The sequence below is a fragment of the Ovis canadensis genome, chromosome 2 (genome assembly GCF_042477335.2).
Source record: "Ovis canadensis isolate MfBH-ARS-UI-01 breed Bighorn chromosome 2, ARS-UI_OviCan_v2, whole genome shotgun sequence".
Classification (NCBI taxonomy): Eukaryota; Metazoa; Chordata; class Mammalia; order Artiodactyla; family Bovidae; genus Ovis; species Ovis canadensis.
The window spans coordinates 72,903,973-72,922,287 of NC_091246.1; the positions used below are offsets into that span (position 1 = coordinate 72,903,973).

The following is an 18,315-nucleotide window of genomic DNA, read 5'->3' on the forward strand; positions in this document are numbered from 1 at the left end:
ACTGATGCCTTGTGGGATACAATTTGGAAACTATCCTCTCTCTGATCTTTACCAGATGTTTCACTGGTGATATTTCGGCCTCAAGAGACAAAGAGGATATTAATGTTAATTTCATTTATTTAATCATATCAGGCAGATTTGCTAAAAGGAAAAATTCAATATTTTGGTAATTTACCAACTCTTCAGAAACATCCATAGTAGCAAAAATGTTCTGAAGATCATTTTATATTAAAAGCAGAAAGGCTGCATGCATGGTAGTTGGAAGGGAAAACACTCTATCTTACCTTTAGAAAGGGGAATAATGTGACAAATCTCGAAGTTTCACTTTTAACTCAAGAGACAAAGAGGTGGCAATGACATTCAGTACTCAGCACAGTCTCATCCCAATCTTTAACTGACTATTAATTGTAGAGAAGAGAGAATACTCTGAATATGAAACGGACACTCAGTTGAAAGCCTTCTGCCACTACCAGAGCTACTCTGTAATCTTATCTCGTCTTGAATTTTATTCCAAGGGAACATGAGAGTACCCTAATCGTCAGGGCATTGATGATACCGAAAATGTACTTTCTATTAAACAGTGCCTCCCTACACCTTACCTGAGACGACAGGGTAGGCTTTCACCTCTCTTGAGTTCAATGTCAGAATGTGGAAGCTTTTAGAACACTGATTCTCCCTTCTGTACTTTAGAATCACCTGGAAAGCTACATCCCTGACCAATTACATCACAGACTCTGGAGGTAGGATCAAGGTATGGGTATTTCATAAATCTTTTCAGGCAATTCCAATGTCAGTCAAGGTGGAAAATCATCTCCTTGGAATACGTAGACAATGGCCAAACAACTTAGTCTAGAAAAATCACTTAATTTTCCTAGGTTTTTTCCTCCTCATCTTAAAAACTTATTTATGGAACAGAGTTAGATTGTTATACTCATTGATTTTCTTTTCTTTTTAGATAAAAATTTATATTTATAGTTGTAAAATATTTCAAATGAGCAGCAACACATAGAGAATATTATAAGATACCTATGACACCTGTATTACCACCACCAAGCTAAAATAATTTTAATACTTTGTTTCATTTCTGTCATTCTTTGGATAAAAGATAAAGCAAAATCCCTACATCCCAGATATTCCTATTTCTTTTGTCTCAAGAAGTATCCACTATCCTAAAGTTATCCTGCCTACATGATTTTATTGTATTTTGTATTACATATTAAGTAATTATGTATCTATATATCTATAACAACTATATAATACTACTTAGCATATGTTTTGGAGAAAGCAATGGCAACCCACTCCAGTACTCTTGCCTGGAAAATCCCATGAGCAGAGGAGCCTGGTAGGCTGCAGCCCATGGGGTTGCTAAGAGTTGGACATGACTAAGCGACTTCACTTTCACTTTTCACTTTCATGCATTGGAGCAGGAAATGGCAACCCAGTCCAGATGTTCTTGCCAGGAGAATCCCAGGGACGGGGGAGCCTGGTGGGCTGCCGTCTATGAGGTCGCACAGAGTCTGACACAACTGAAGGGATTTAGCAGCAGCAGCAGCAGCAGCAGCATATGTTTAAATATACATAAATTGTATTATTATTCCCTCTTGCATATAATTGTTTCATTTAATATTGTTATCTATTTATCCATGTTATCTATCAATATATAGATATATCAGTTTATACACAGCACATTAATTTTCAATTTCTTCATAATATTTCATTAGGAATAAAGCACAGTTTACTGATGTACCTTATCTATGGACAGATAAGTCATTTATAATTTAAAAAAAAAAAAAAAGGTATAATAAAAACCTCTTTGCATGTCTTCCTGACACCAAAATTTGCTCCAGGGAAGACACTTGGAGTTTTGTTATACATTCTCAACTTCATGTTAGCTAAAGAGTCACAGTTTTTTTCCCAAAAGTGGTTAGACTAATTTACTCTCACTAGTAATGTTAAAACATTCCCTTCTCCATATTCTCCAACATGTGACACTATGAAAATTTATTAACTGTTGCCAATATGAAGATTATGGTGTGATAACTAATAGTTATGCTTAGATGATATTTTTCTGAGGTTCCTTCTGTTCAGTTAATTTGTGGTCACCACATCAATGCTAAATCTTATCAAAATAACAAAGGATGTGCGGGGAAGAAGCCTTCTTCCACATTTTACAATGAACTTACTTTTCCTCAAGAAATGTCTTACATGGCTAAAGCTGGCTCATGAACCCATAAATCGGGCCATAAAAGAGGAATGGGGACATGGCCCCAGCTCTGTATTTATTTTCTTGTATTCCATAATCCAATGTTACTTAAAAAGCAAATGACCCAATAGTCAAGCCAAAGCAAATACTAAGAATTTTGCCAGGCAAAATGCCTGTGGAGAAATGAGTCAATTCATACAAGATTCAAAGCTGTCTTTGGTCAGTGACATTTTCGTGAAAATCTGTGGGTGGGTAAAAGTTTTGCAAAATTCCTTTTTGCTATTGGATAAAATTCATCCAGGAAAAATAAGCAAAATTTAAGTGGTGACCCACATTCCCCCTAATTCCCTTATTAACACTCCCTAACCTCCCAGCACAACTGCTTTCTATTGTGTACAAAGGCCAGGATCAGTGTTTCTGATCCTGGCAGTGGAACTCTGCCCCTCTGCTCACTTTGCTCTGATCAGATAGGCTTTCTCATGATAAGTACTAGCAGACAGAGTGTACCTGGCCTCATTCAGAGCACATCTTCCTGGGAATGCTATCTAGGTGTTGCACACTCTTCAATTTAATGGCAAAAAGACCTACTATGGTAAAAACATTCTCAGTGAGCACTCTGTTGGAACACTTAATGTAGCAATCATTAGGGATGGTTTGTGTACATCTATGGGCTTCCCTGGTAGCTCAGCTGGTAAAGAATCCGCCTGCAATGCAGGAAACCCCAGTTGGACTCCTGAGTTGGGAAGATCCCCTGGAGAAAGGACAGGCTACCCACTCCAGGATTCCTGGGCTTCCTTGGAGGCTCAGATGGTAAAGAAGCCGCTTGCAGTACAGGAGCCCTGGGTTCCAATCCTGGGTTGGGAAGATCCCCTGGAAGAGGGCATGGTAACCCACACCAGTATTCTTGCCTGGAGAATCCCCCTGGACAGAGAAGCCTGGCGGGCTACCGTCCATGGGGCTGCAAAGAGTCAGACACGACTGAGCGACTAAGCACAGCACACAGTGTACATCTATAGTTTTGGGTTATACTTTATGTTGTCCTTTAATGAACATGAAACAGGGATTTGGGAAAGAAACTAATTATAAGGCTTCATTACTTGCTCTGAGTTGAGAATTTGAAACCTTATCATCTCAGAAAAAAAAAATTTGAATTCAGCAAAGTTATACCTGGAAATGCTCAAAAGTTTTGATACTTCTGAGATTCATCAATGTTAAGGGTGGTCTAAGCTCATGAAGGTCTAAATAGAATAATATCATGCCTACAAGTTGCTGTATTAGTAGACAGAAGTGAATGGACTGAGGTATTTTTCAATATAGTACTGACATATTCCGGTTTCTGATTTAAATGAGGTCTGTCTGCCTGCCTGCTAAGGCCTTTACCCCTCCAGCACTTTGCCATTGGCTGGGAATATCTTCGTAATCAAGGCTAAGATTGAAAAGAGAGCAGCTGGTTGACTTTCCAGAGAAGCAGTAAGAATGAAATCTACAGAAGGGTGGAGTTGTTTGGGTGGGAAAGAGAAAAGAAACCATTCTCTTCTTCCAGTAAGTTAACCAAGTAATAAATTAGCAATCCTCCCCCAGTTCTGCCACCTAAAGTTCTGAGTGATCTAAATCCCAGAGTTCTGGGTAAGGCTGAGGAGTTACAGTCAGAGACTCTGAGAATGTGTTCTCCCATGCATGAAATGGAATTTGGCATCAAGGGAGGACACCAGCGGTAGCCTCTTACTGTAAGCAGGCTGTCACTGAATAGCCCTTTCACACACCCTCCTTTTACCATGATTTCCAGAAGCTCATTGGGCTGCCTGTAGTCATGGTCACCAAACACAACTGGGTCATCACATCTTTCCTGGGTCAATAAGCTAAGTGAGAGAAAATGATGACTAACTCTAACTGTGGTCCACAGAAAATTAATAGCAGTTAAACATAAGTAAAACAAAAGTGGACTAGGCCTTTTAACTTAAATTACTCCTAGTCTTTGCAGCATGTGACACAGCCATAAAAACCCAAAGATCACTTGATGTCTCCAAAAGAAGAACGTGGTCATTTTACTTGGCAAAGATCTTGAGCTTTGAATCAACTACCATCAGTTTCTAAAAAAGTGAGAGATGAAACAGATGAGTTTTAATAGTTCTTTCTGTTTGGATTCTGAGAGTGTAAAGACTGGTTTTGCAAAAGGCAGAAAAATGAATCTTTTTCAGATGTGCATCCACATTACACACAATATGTCTTCTCTCCATGGGCTACAACTTGAGAGGATTACTAAACTTTCAGAGCAAAATTATTTGCTACCAGTTAACTACAACCTTACAAATCAAGCAGATGACATGTAGCATCATAACAGTTTTCAGAAGACAGAATGTTCATGGTATGTATGTTTTATTTATTTATTTTTGATATGTATGTTTTATAGGAAAATGGATGTCTCCCTGCTAAAAATATATAATCCCAAGATGAGAGCTACAACATTAGTCAGCTTCTAAGAAACCCTGTACTAATACATTTGCAATATAACATGTAATTTAATGTTTTGTGGGCCTTGATCTGATATGCTATTAAATCAAGCGATCTAAATTTTGCAAAGATTTCATCTAGCAGTGGAGAGTAGGCAGACCAGGGGAGAGAGAGTAATCATTTCCCATACCCATCTTGAATAATATCATGAAAACCTATGCAGATGCCTATAAACATTCACCTCTCAGCCTATTCTTTCATTGAAGCATTTCTATTTTTAATAGTCATCATGTACTTTAGCAAAAGTCAACTTTACAAAGTTATATGTTTTTTCAAAATCTGGGAACAGTGGGAAAATAGGGAAATCCTATTGCACAAAAATTAATTTTGCAATGCAAAAAAAAATTGGGGGGGGATAATTTAAGCCTTTATGTTTATTTCAGTAAAGCCAAATCCAGCAAACTATTTTCAGCCAGGATTAGTCAGAACTAAAAGGTTGGACTGTTTTCCTTCAGAGACTGAATGTCTCTCTTGCCTGCAACAGGCCAGTGTGTTCCAAACAGAGTAAATGGAATTGCCTTCAATTGCTTGTCTCTTTCTGGCATTTTTAATGGAGAACCTTACTGACAGAGTAAGGTTTTGTTGGCTGGAATGCAATTATTATTTTCAGTCATATAACCTGGCATTCTTACAATGTATCAGCTTCAAGTTTTCCTTAAGAAAAATCATAACATGGGGCATACTGTAACGACAAGAAATGCAATTTCATTCCTCCAGAAATTCTTAAAACCTTTTCAAAAGTACCTACTGGATGGTGAAAAAAGTGCTTCTAATACTTGCCTTACAACTACCACCTGTTTGGTTTGTGTTTACATGAATCCGACAACTTGGCTAATCTATAATCAAATATTAACATGGCAAACACGGGCCAGATTCTTTATTATCAAGAAATACTACAAAAAGAAGGGACTCTGGCTACAGGGCCACCATCTAAATAAGTTCCTTTTCAAAATCATACATATATATATTTATTTCAAACATTAAGTGACCTGCAGCATATTCAATATCCAGGAAATACCTACAATTCTCAGATTTTCAACTCTAAAAGAAATATTCTTGTCCATCTGGACTAACATAAAACACATGATCTTCTTTTTCCAAGAGTTAAGCGAGCTGTTTGAGATTGTGCAAAGCCATGCTGTGATCCCAACTGTGATGTCCGGCCTGTAAACCCAGAGGGTTTCTGTTAGGTGTGAAATGATTGTGCAACCTTTTAAGAGTCATATTATTCAAAAATAGTAAATTTTGCAAAGAAACAGAGATAGTTCCAGGATTGATGCTGTGAAAAGGGGAGATGGGGAGAAAGACACCATGCCAACTTCTTTCAACACCAAAGACACGGTCCCCCCTGGGTTCTTTCTCTTTATACATTTTCACCCAATTTCCTCTCCTTAAAGTTCAGGGAGATCCAATCAGATTCTGCTCCTGTGGTATCCCTGAGTGTTTTAATGCTGGCAATAAATCATTAACTAGTCTCACAACCTTGGAGTGTGCAGTGTGCAGGCCCGTGGGTGTATGCAGCAACATTTTTACTAGCCAAGTCGCTAAGTGTGAGTTCCTTTCCAAATATCAGAACCATCACTCTAACCCTAATACTCACCCAGTTATTGCAGGGAAGGGGAAGTCACTGAATATTTACTTTGGAAAAGAGCTAAAGCTTACTGGTGCTATGGTGTGTGTTTCTCTGCCCTGCACATTTCAGCAACTTTAAGTTGGTGCCTGATGGGAATCAATTTTCTAAGATTTTGGACGGTGTGGCAGATGAACTTCCCCTGATCATATACATTTGCAGAAGAGAATCTAGAAGTGGAGAGATACCCCAGCCACTAATAATTAAAGAAACTTTCCCCTTCCTCAGGCTGAAGAGGAGTCAAATCTCATGGATACCTAGACCTCCAGCAACCAAACTCCATAAAAGAAAACACTCCCCAGCTAGTGGCAGAGTTTGGAAAACCACATACACCTTCAGTGAACTCCAGGGGGATTTAGCAGACTCACCGAACACTTGTTGGGCTTTTCCCCCGAGTGAACTCTCATGTGGATCAACAGTTTATAGCGGGCATTAAATGGCTTGTACCTTCGAGGACAACCGGCCCAGAAACAAGTGAAGTCTTCGCCTTTGCGCTGGTCTATATGAACCTTCTCAATGTGCCGCACAAGTTCCTCCTGCTGGTCATACAAGGCACTGCAGTCGATCCAGCGACAGCAGTGCTTGCCCCCAACGTCATCCATCTCCCCATCCTCCTCCAGGGCGGCCTGAGGCAGGGCCAGCGGCTGGGCCTGGTGGACCAGCTCCGGGTGATGCAGATGCGGGTGGGCATGGTAGGGTGGCGGGGGGCCTTGGGGCTGGGGCGGCGGTGGCAGAGGAGGCAGAGAGGGTGCGGGGGGCAGGTCCAGGACGCCGCCAGGGAAGTCATCCAGGCGCTCCGTCTTCAGCAGGCCAGCCGCGTGGCCGGCAGGGTCCGGCAGGCCGTGCTGCACCACCATGTTGTTGACCAGGCTGGGCTGGAGGCCGCCGTGCTCCAGCTGCTGCATGCGCTCGTACTCCAGGGCACCGTCCTCATCGTAGGCCGGGAGAGCCAGGCCGCCGCTGGCCACCCGCACTCCCTTCTGGCTGTTTGGCATTGAGCACGGCTGAGGAATACAGCTTCCTCGCACTCCCAGGAAATGCCCGTAGACCTCAGGCTGTGGAGACATGTTGGCGGGGGAAGCCCTCGAACCGTTGATGTAGGCGACCAAGGACGTGGGCGAGGTGCGGATGATGGTATTGAAGTCTATCCCGATGCCATCGGACAACGGGGACAAGGACAGTGCTCTCTTCTTGGAGCGGGCCGAGTGGGACCTGGCTGAAGAGTGTCGGGGACTGGGGTAAGGAGAGTGGCTATTTTCCATACCGAAAAGGTAGGGTGGCAATGAGTTAGAGACACTGTTGCTGGACATGGCTGTCCCAGGAGGAAGGCTCATTAGGTCCCCTAGATCAGTGCCATTCTGAGAGTTGTGGTTCGAGGAGAGCGAAGGGAGAGCCCTATAGCCGTGCGACCACTCTTGTTTCACGTTCAAGGTCGACTGACTTTCTGTCAGACTCAAAGTTGAGGAGGCCAAAGACTCTCGTGAAATAAGGGACCTGGAACAGCAGCCGGAAGAAGGGGGGAAAAAAAAGACAAACATTTTAGCAGGATATGGATTGCTTAAGACTAAAAGAATACTGCATTGACAATCTCTTAAGTACTTCCCTTAATTGCATTCTCAGCTAAACACACATTCTTTGGCTAAGATAAAGCCCAAGACTTTTAGTTCCAGGTACATAACATTTTACCAAGATGAAAAATAAAGGCTAATGTTTATTGGAATAATAAAACAAAGATCTATTGTTATAAATAATCTAATACTTCAATGATAATAAAGTCCTTGCTATATTTTTATATATCTTTTTTACTACAGGGAAAAATTAAGAGACCTAGGAACAATTATTGAAAACCAAATAAACAAGTATTTATTAAGTACCTACTATGTGCAACACACTACAAATAGGCATTGTTAGGAATACAAGTCTAAACAGAGTCCCAGCCTTTGAGTGAAATCTATTTGGTAAGGTAAAACATAAACTGATGCTTAATTTGGGAAAAAAAAAAGGTAAATCAAAGTCGAAGGGTCATCCAGAGGATTTAATAATAATTTCACAAATTTGTTCCACTGATATCAAGGAATTTTACATATTTCTATAAAAGACAGCAATTCACACTATAAGTAGTCAGTAGTCAGTCACAACATCAAACTGACCCAGAAATAAAAATTATATATAAAATACAGCTGTAATACATAAGGAAGTGACAACCTGAAGTCAAGTCATATTTGGAGTTCTGCATGTGGGTCATGCAAGGTTTTAATTACACCTGCAGTTTTGGATCTTCCATGAGCTGCTGTCCTCAAATCAGAGCAGACTTGCACTGAGAGCAAAGCATCTGCTTTAATTACTGTAGCAACAATTCTTCTCCTGTCCTTCTTACCCTTTATAAAACATGCCTCCCATGTCACAACATTTACCTGAATATCAAAATGCTTTGTATTGTAGTCTAGCCACTTTAAAATTCATTTTGCTTTAACCATGATATCATCGCTTTAAAAATCACTGAAGGGAAAAGCTATGCCTTTTGGATGGAAACATTGTCCCAAAGAGCCAGACACAATTTACCATACTCCCAACTCAGAATAGTGTATATTAAAAAGCCAGCTTTTTAATATGTGCTTTTAATGGTTTTCTACAGAGATCTTTTTTCTGACAAAACAATTTTAAATATTGTATAGAATGTCTGTCTTTCCCAGGATGAGCCCACTTACTACTTCCAGCTGTTATAAAGCAACCTGTTGCAAAAAAACTGAGGGAAAATAGAAGTATTCTCATCCCATCTGTTCCTCTTACTTCTTTTCACAAAATGGAAGCCAGGAACACTGTTTCCTATGAGCATGAGAGATTAGCAAGAAAACATCTCGACTCTAAAATGCACAGTATTAGGTGAGAGATAACACCATTGTCAATCTGGTGTTTTCATCCAGTGAAGTAAGTTTGTCACTGACAAACACAGCAAGAATTTAAGTCCAGTTGCCCCTAACACAGATTTTCTTTTCTCTGTCCAGATCCTTATATTTGGGCTGAAGTCCTTTGCAAGTCCCAGAGTAGTTTCTGAACCATCTGTTTTTTAATTCCCCATGAACGCTTTCAATTATTTTCCCAGCACACCCACAGCATGTAGCTCTCCCTGCAGATAGCTCCTGGTGATAGGATGTCAAGGGCCTTTTAGTCACTTCCCCAGTGAGATTCAGGAATTGCTTTCTGACCCAAATCGGTAGTCATGTCATATATAAGGCAAAGACAACTGACTTTGCTTTACACCCTGAGGTTGAGGTGGTTTATATAACATTCTTAAATGGTGCATTTGCCTGGTCACTGTCACGCCAGAGCATTTCAGATTTTTAAGCAGTGAATTTGTTGTTCAGCCACTCAGCGTCCGACTCTTTGTAACCCCACGGGCTGCAGCATGCAGGGCTTCCCTGTCCCTTACTATCTCCCAGAGTTGGCTCAAATTCATGTCTATTGAGTGGGTGATGCTATCTAACCATCTCATCCTCTGTCGCCCCCTTTTCCTATTGCCTTCCATCTTTCCTAGCATCAGGGTCTTTTCCAGTGAATCAGCTCTTTGCATCAGGTGGCCAAAGTACTGGAGCTTCAGCTTCAGCATCAGTCCTTCCAATGAATATTCAGGATTGATTTCCTTTAGGACTGACTGGTTTGAGAGATCAAGAAAGGAGATCAAACCAGTCAAGCAGGGAATAGCAGGTAGGAAGTATTTTACCCACCTGTATATGTTTTGCATTTGAAATTATACTATTTGGTTTGAGGGCTGCCTATAGTGAGATATGTTCATTTGTTCCATTGTTAAGAGCTGTTCCTTATTTTTCTTAAAATACACCTAAATATGACTTGATTTAAATTTGAGCATAATTCCATGCAGGCACATTTCTTAACTCCTTAGATATCTCAGTGTTCTAAGACAGTTATCAAAATTTTTTCAGAAAGCAATTCTATGTCCTATTCATTAAGGCAGTAATATGAATGGAGAGCTCTCTTCTTGAATACTTAATAAGAACAAAACAAATGGCCTTTGCCTAGCAGCCCACATCTCTTCTGAGCAATTACCCAGATATTTTAATATTTCAAAGTTCTAATCCATGAAACCTGCCCTAAACATAGTTGCTCTCAGTAAAAGTTCTCTTTCCAGAAAAATTATATTCTATCTATAGTGAACCTTAAACATAGCTAACTTCAGGCATATGTGGGTGTTGTCTTCCTCAATAAAATTCAAAGACCTCCAATAAAAGGGATTATTTTTATCTCTTTAACACCCACCAGAGTGTTAGATGAAGTTTCTCCCCCCAAATGTTGATTAAGGTGAGTAAATTAATATGATAACCATTTTTAACTGACAAAGTATTTTCCCTATATATTATTCCACTTAATATAGCCTGTGAAGTAAGCAAAACCTCTGTTTTACAAAGAATAAAACCAAGATTCTGTGAAATTCCTCCAAATGATGCAAAAAAAAAAAAGCCAAGAATCCTTGCTGCTGCTTCTGCTAGTTGCTTCAGTCGTGTCCAACTCTGCGCTACCCCATCGACGGCAGCCCACCAGGCTCTCCCGTCCCTGGGATTCTCCAGGCAAGAATACTGGAGTGGGTTGCCATTTCCTTCTCCAATGCATGAAAGTGAAAAGTGAAAGTGAAGTCGCTCAATCGTGTCCGACTCTTGGGACTGCAGCTCACCAGGCTCCTCCATCCATGGGATTTTCCAGGCAAGAGTACTGGAGTGGGGTGCCACTGAAGTACAAATAAAGCAGCAGATTTGATAAGCAGTCACTTAGTTGGATCAGATATATCCTCTATTGTTTTCCCCATATCATACCCAACACATGGTCCGTAATGCTCATCTTGATTAAAAGATCTGATATAAGAGACTTAAAGTCACATAAGCTATAAATGGAACCCACATTTCTGTTTTCTTTCTGAAACAACGTGTTGAATCATTGAGAAAGATTCCAAAAACTTCTTTTCTATAATCCCTGCTGCTACCCACATCAGGCCCATGGGAAAGAAAGTGACAAAGAGCTGTGGTTCCATCACCATACTGAGAGAAATCTCCATTTCTGGATGTTCATCTAATCCTAAGCATAGTATTTCCTGGGACTGGTTAATTTGAAGCAATATGTGAAAGAAATATAACTCAAACAAAATGAAAGCAATATGAAAAACTTAAGAAATCATCAGTGAAATAGGTTAGGGTGGCTGGTGAAGCAAGAGCTCAGAAACTCTAGTGGGGCCATAAGAGGTGTGATGACCAAGCCAAATGGCTCAAAAGAAATACTTACAAGGAATTCCTCAAAAAGGGGCACAAGAAAATGACTATATATCTATACATATACATATATATACATAATGTAGGTTCCATCCCTGGGTCAGGAAGATCCCCTAGAGAAAGAAATGGCAACCCACTCCAGTATTCTTGTCTGGAAAATCCCATGGACAGAGGAGCCTGGTGGGCTACAGTCCATGGGGTCAAAGAAGAGTTGGACATGACTTAGTGACTAAGCAACAAGAAAGATATATGTTAAAATTTCACCCATGGTTGCCTGTGAGTGATAGGATTCAAGATGACTATCATATACTGTCTTGTGCTTGTCCACAGGTTTCCACATCTTCTACAATTAGTGAGAATTACATAGATAATCAGGAAAAACAGTAATAAATTTTACAGTTTTTTATAGGGCAACCATCACTCAGATTGAACAGTTTAAACTTCCTCACCATCCCAACTCCTCCTCCTTGTCCTCCCCCCATGCCCCCCACCCTCAGGCATGCTCCCAATAAATAAAACGAAAAGCTGATTCTCTCTGCATCCTATCTTTATCTCTAGAGAGCAAAATGCCTTCAGGTTGAACTGTTGCTTCCTATCCTATCTCTCCTCTTATGGAATACACAAACCAGTTTAAGTACCACAAACAAATGCAAACTTTCCAAATTGCTAAAAGTGAATCTGATATTTTACCAAGCTACTTCCCAACTCCTGTTTCTTTGCTCATCCTGCAAAAAAAATTATTTCCATAGAAGGACTCACAGAATACATAGTTAAAACATATGTTAATACATTTCTAAGATGTTGTCTTTTAAGTATAAAAATTTATGCTAAGGAATCAAATATGCTAGAGAACACTGAGATAATGACCCTTCCCTGCTCAACCCATGAAAGGGACTGCACTAGATACATGCATGGTTGGAGCAGCCTGTGCCCTGCCTACCTTTAGTTTCTCCATTAATTATGACTCTGCCTTCAAGGCATGGGCTGGACTTGCTACAGACAGGAAGCTGAAGACTTCCCAATGACACCTACCCCATGAGTACAGTTAATTTTACATGCAATACTCAGCAAGTCTGAAGAGTCCCTCAAGGCATAATCATCAACAGGAAAATGACAGAAGCAGCTTTCCATCACACACAAAAAAATTTCAGGTGAAAAAAACACATTCCCATCTCATTAAAAAAACTGGCATAAAAAATCATCCAGGAACTGTGATTTCAGAGTCTTGAATAGCAGCTAGGACAGTGCAGAGACACAAGAGGGAGAAAGATAAGAGGAAAAGAAAAAGGAAGGGGAGGAAGAAGAGGAAGAAATAGAACCCAGAACCGCAAGGCATCTCAGCAGATTCCAGTCCCCCAGAAAGGGTACAGACATCCACAGAACAGAGGTCCAGTTTCTTTGTAAAATCACAATTGCAGCAGATCTAGGACGCAGGCAGAAACTTTGCATTGTATTTCTCCAAGAAGACTACTTGTAAAGATGAAATAATTCATTTCAAACATAGAAATAGACCTTACACATTGCAGAGTATTTTGGTTTTATGTAGCCTGTAATATCAACCTTGAGAGATATAAAAATCTGCCTGAGATAATTTCCCTATTTAATTATCTCCCATGAGATAGATATATGGCATTTATTGAACCTACTTATTTCAGCACCTAATCAGGCATTGTGTTGAAATGTTATGTAACTCACACATGAGAGTATGTCTTCCCAGATACATCATAAAGTCTGAAAAGTCACAATTTCTATCTTTAACTTTTCAACTATCTCTCTAAACTTCAACTATTGTATTATGCAGAACATAGATATTTAAAATACTTGGTTAGACAAGTGAATGGGTAGATGGACAGACAAAACAGACTGTAAAGCAGCCTTAGGATACTGCAACATAAACACTGAAAAAACGAGCAGCTAAGACAGATGTACATGGAACATCTTATCTTTCCAGGCCATGATATGACCTTTACCAGGAATCAAAATATTAATATACTGGTATTTAGTCACTGGGGGCTTCTTAGGAAGTGCTGGTGGCAAGGAACCCACCTGTTAATGCAGGAAACATAAGAGATGCAGGTTCAATCCCTGGGTGGGGAAGATCCCCTGGAGGAGGGCATGGCAACCCACTCCAGTACTCTTGCCTGGAGAATCCATGGACAGAGGAGCCTGGCGGGCTACAGTCCATAGGGTCGCACAGAGTAGGACATGACTGAAGCAACTTAACATGCACGCATTTAGTCACTGAGGCCCCCAAATCTCAAAGTTGGCATTAATTTCACTCACACGTTATGACAGAAAGTACTAAATCATTCTTCCCAATTAAGATGGTATTATGGTACACACAGTTTTTATACACCTTCCCCTACAAAGCTCAAAGTAAAAGAGCTGCTTGAGTGAGTGAGAGAGAGAATGAGTGTGTCTGTATGTGTGTTGTGTGGGCATGTGTTCAGGAAGAAAAGGGAAAACACTCATGGGTGTGATTATAACATAAGAAGGGGGAAAAAAAAGTAATTTGAGACCTGGTATCTGAAGGAGGTATATTCAGGTTGGCTGCATTCATTGCCCTCTGTAAGCTAGGACTGATCTGGTTGCATGCTGTAGAGACCTGGCTTGCTGGAGGTGAAATGGGTCCCAGTCGCTGAACCATCATGGGACTGCTGGTGACCACTAGATTGTTGCAGCTGCCTTTTCCAATGGACTTGCACTGAGGCCCAAAGCCAAGAGCCCCTAAAAACAAATGAATCAGGTTAGCTTTCATGTCCCTTATATCAGAAATCAGTAAATACACATATGTGCACACTTATATCAGGACTCATCTTTAAAGACAGTCCTTAGATCATCTTTTTTTTTTCAGTATTAGTGATACCAAAAAGCTTTCTCTAATTCCAATGAAAAATCCATAATGCTACAATAGAAACCCCTCTATAATCACCACTCATACAAAATATGCTTACATTTTGCTCCTTCAAGTGTCCAGTTATATTAAGAATCATATTTTATCATCTCTTTACCTAAAGGGTTAAGGTGGTAAGTAGATGGGATTACTTATATCAAACCATGTATTTTCCAAAATAGCTAATATCTTAAATCACCCAGCAAGGAAAGTTGACACTACTGACAAAAACTTGTTTAACTGGTTCACTTCATTCAAGTCTGGCCTTCCAAAAAGCCTCTTTAAAAGGATATAGTCTGGCTGTGTCTCTCCAATCTTTATTTTTCCTCTTCACTCTGATATATTGTCATTGGATGTATACCCAATTTTTAAAAAAATCAGGATGAGACAGCCTTAAAACATCATTTTAAAAGTAGTATGTTAACCAAATTTGACATAGATTTTTCATTCATTAGCAACAATCTTTGAATGTAGTAAAAATTTGGTACATAACCAGAAGGGGAAAAAAAAAAAAAGGAAAGAAAGAAACCCTCAAGAATCTGTGCCATTATGGAAAAGTGAAAAGCAAAGAGGAGAAAGGTAAACACTGCCATGACTCATTTAAAAAAAAGAATAATAGTCATTGAATCATTCTAGACATTCTTTTTACATGGATATACTTTTTCAAACATTTTTTGCAAACTACTTGGTCAAGTCTCAGTTTCCATTTCAGGCAAATGAAAAGAAATATGATCCTAGGTTTTCTGGCAAATTAGGCTCTAAAGTTTTCTCACCAAATTCCTCATCTTTCTCATTGATATATTTGGGATCAAAGTAGTAGAAAAGCATCACAGTAACCTTCCTTACTTAGCTTTAGAGAATATAATTTTTTATTTTGTCTTTTTAAAAATTAATAGCAAAAAAAAAAGACTTTTCCATCTTTTGTAACATTCTCTTCCAAGAGCCCACAAAACTAAGGATAAACAAGGCCTTAGCATAATCACCAACACTCTCATCAATGAATTCACATCTCCAAAGTGCTAGGAGAGTCACAGTATCTTTAGCAAGCAGGAACCCTTCTCTAGTCCAGGCCTCTGGGAAGCTAAAATCCAAGTGGTAACTGACTTGCCCAAAGTCACACAGGGATTTACTGACAGAGCAGAAACAAATTCTATGAGAGTGCATTTTCAAGGCACCTGTGTGTTTAAGTTTAGGTGCTGGATGCTTTGTTCCTTCCTTGAATACTTTCCAAGATCCTACAGAAATGTCTCCTGATTTTTTCCAGATACACAAACCAGAACCTACCCCTCTCCCTGCTGCTTATATCTGATGCATCTTCTTGTACCTTGAAACATGAGTCATATATAGTCTCTATATTTTCATAGTTCATGTAACACTCTACCATCAGATTTTCATCTTGACACCAAGAGAGTGGGTACATTTTTGTGCAATAATCATAAGTTTAATATCTTTTTAAATTCCAACAAGCTACAAGCAATTTGCTTTTCAAACTCCCTTTTTACCTTGGAAAAAGGCAATGTCCAGTATATAAGACACTTGAATTCCATCCCCAGGTTCCATCCCTACCAGCCACTGCTACTAAAAGCAATATTAGATGTCAGGTATTCTGTCCAATTCAGTGCCATATATTTACCTAAGGAACTCACTCATTTCATGCCTGTTTCCCTCACAATAAAAAGGTATTAATATCTACTCTAAAACAAGGACATATTAGCAGCTGGAACAGCATACCCAAGAAATGCTATTTGGTGCCAAAGCATATTAATACACCATTTCATCAAATCTTAGATGCCATGTAAGTCATACCATTATTTCATGTATCAGTCAAAACATCAAACTGGTACATGGTATTACTATTTCACAGATATTCTGATGTGAAAATAACGCACACCTTAGAATAGATAAATATGAATAAGACTGATGAAAAAATTATTTTAACCCTTCTCTTGCTCACACTTTTCTCTCTGCTAGGTACAGCCTTACCCTAACTTGTCTACCTAGTGATCAGCCTCTCTCTTCAAGGATCACCTTCCCTATGACTCCCTTCACACATTACCAGCTAGGCAAATCTAATCAATGCTTCTTTTCATTCCCCCACAGTCTTAGAACAAATTTGCCTCAGCACCTTCAGGGAACTGAAATGTTTACATGACTGTCATCCATTTATACTTGATTGCTTTTTAGAGACAAAGCTCTTGCTTGAGACATCACTGCTTCTTCAGCACCTAGCCTAAGGCCTGTACAGTACACAATAAAGTCTGTCAATGAAGCTAAGAGTGAACGAAAATAAAAGATTTTAATATATGATATTAAATACTGAGACACTATTTTCACTAAACTCCTCCTGGTCTTCTTGTTTAAAACCGTGTCATTTTTCACAAACAGACTACAGCTAAGTCAGTCCTTTGCTGTTTCTCCACAGTGTGCCTGATGAGAGGTATGGGTGGAGAATGAAGCTATGGGAGTAGTAATTATAAATCCATCTTCCTAGGCTAGAATTTTACACTGGTCAAGGCTGCCCTTGTAACCCTATACCCTGGGTTCTCACATTTGTAGTACTTTTTCTCTGACGATAATCAAGAAGCATTAGTCCTCCCCTCCCCAGTGTCTCCGTCATTTTCACAGTAACACCGCCTCCTCCTGAATTCACTAGTCAACTTGAGCTGTATCTAACCATAGCGGAGTGACAACTTCTGACAGGTATTACATACAGTGTCCATGAAGCTAAATTTCTTGGAAACAGATTATATTTGTGGAGCAGCTTTAAGAATGTTCTGGAAAATGGCATCATCACTCTCACACCACTGTGCTCAACGCAAGCATCTAACTTCAGTTTTTCTCATAATTCTGGACAGAATGAATACCTCCAAGTTGCTCACAATTGGAGTTTGGGCTCTGGAGACAGCCTGCTTGGGAACCCAAAACCCAGGATGGTTGTGTGACTTGGACAAATTATTTAAATATTTGTGTTTATGTCTATCTCTTTTCATTTGTAAAATGGGAATAAAATAACACTGCTTCATAGTGCAAGGTTGTGCATCTAGTATTAATTATACACACAAAGGACTCCACACATTGCCTAGCACGTAGTAGGTACTGAATTGATGTTGGTTGTGATTTTTTGTTGCAGCTGTTGTTATTATTGTTCATGCCTGTCATCACTTTTTCCCCTGCATTCTTTCTTGAAGTAAGAAGAAAACAGTTCTTTATAATTCCCTGCATAAAACAAGATACAAGTACATGATACTATTTGATTCTTTACCCATTTCCAATGTTCTTTCTGCTTTGAGCCTGGAGCCAATTTTTTTTAGAACCAGGTGTCATCACAGATAGAAGAAAAGTTTTCAACTGGCCAAGTCTGAACGTTCCTTGGCTTGTCATTCCCTGCAAACAAACCATAGAACTTTTCTGACTACCAGATGTGCCAACTACTTGTGTGCTGGTTTTCATTTTTAAATACTGCTTATTTTTAGAGACATTTTTTAAAAACGTGTTTACTGCTCAAATAAGAATTAGAGTGGATGGCATTCTAAGTACCACATACATCCTAGCCAAAATCACTGCATGTTGGTGGAAAGTACAAATGTTTTGCATTTCCTGAACTGAGAGGTCATCTTAGCAAGGCCGTGTTTTTAATTAACATCTTCATTAGTTAAAAGAGTTCTCTTGAAGTCAAATAGCTGACTGTGTTGCAATTATCCCTGCTGAGGCTGCATCTTTCAGAACAATCTATGTTTATTCACTGGTTCCTCTAAAAAGGACACAGATATTGGGGGAACATAAATGACACATATATATGAGA

The 18,315-nt window shown here is 39.5% G+C and overlaps 1 protein-coding gene across 2 annotated transcripts in view; it reads right to left on the reverse strand.

The window, feature by feature from the left end:
• Positions 1 to 18,315, reverse strand: part of GLIS3 (GLIS family zinc finger 3) — a 499,582-nt gene that overhangs the window by 320,060 nt on the left and 161,207 nt on the right. For both annotated transcript variants that reach the window (XM_069576475.1, XM_069576474.1), the window contains exons 3-4: positions 14,140 to 14,347; positions 6,713 to 7,838 (exon numbers count right to left, since the gene is read on the reverse strand). In XM_069576475.1, coding sequence (XP_069432576.1) covers positions 6,713 to 7,838; positions 14,140 to 14,347 — 1,334 coding nt within the window. The remainder of the gene's footprint in view (positions 1 to 6,712; positions 7,839 to 14,139; positions 14,348 to 18,315) is intronic.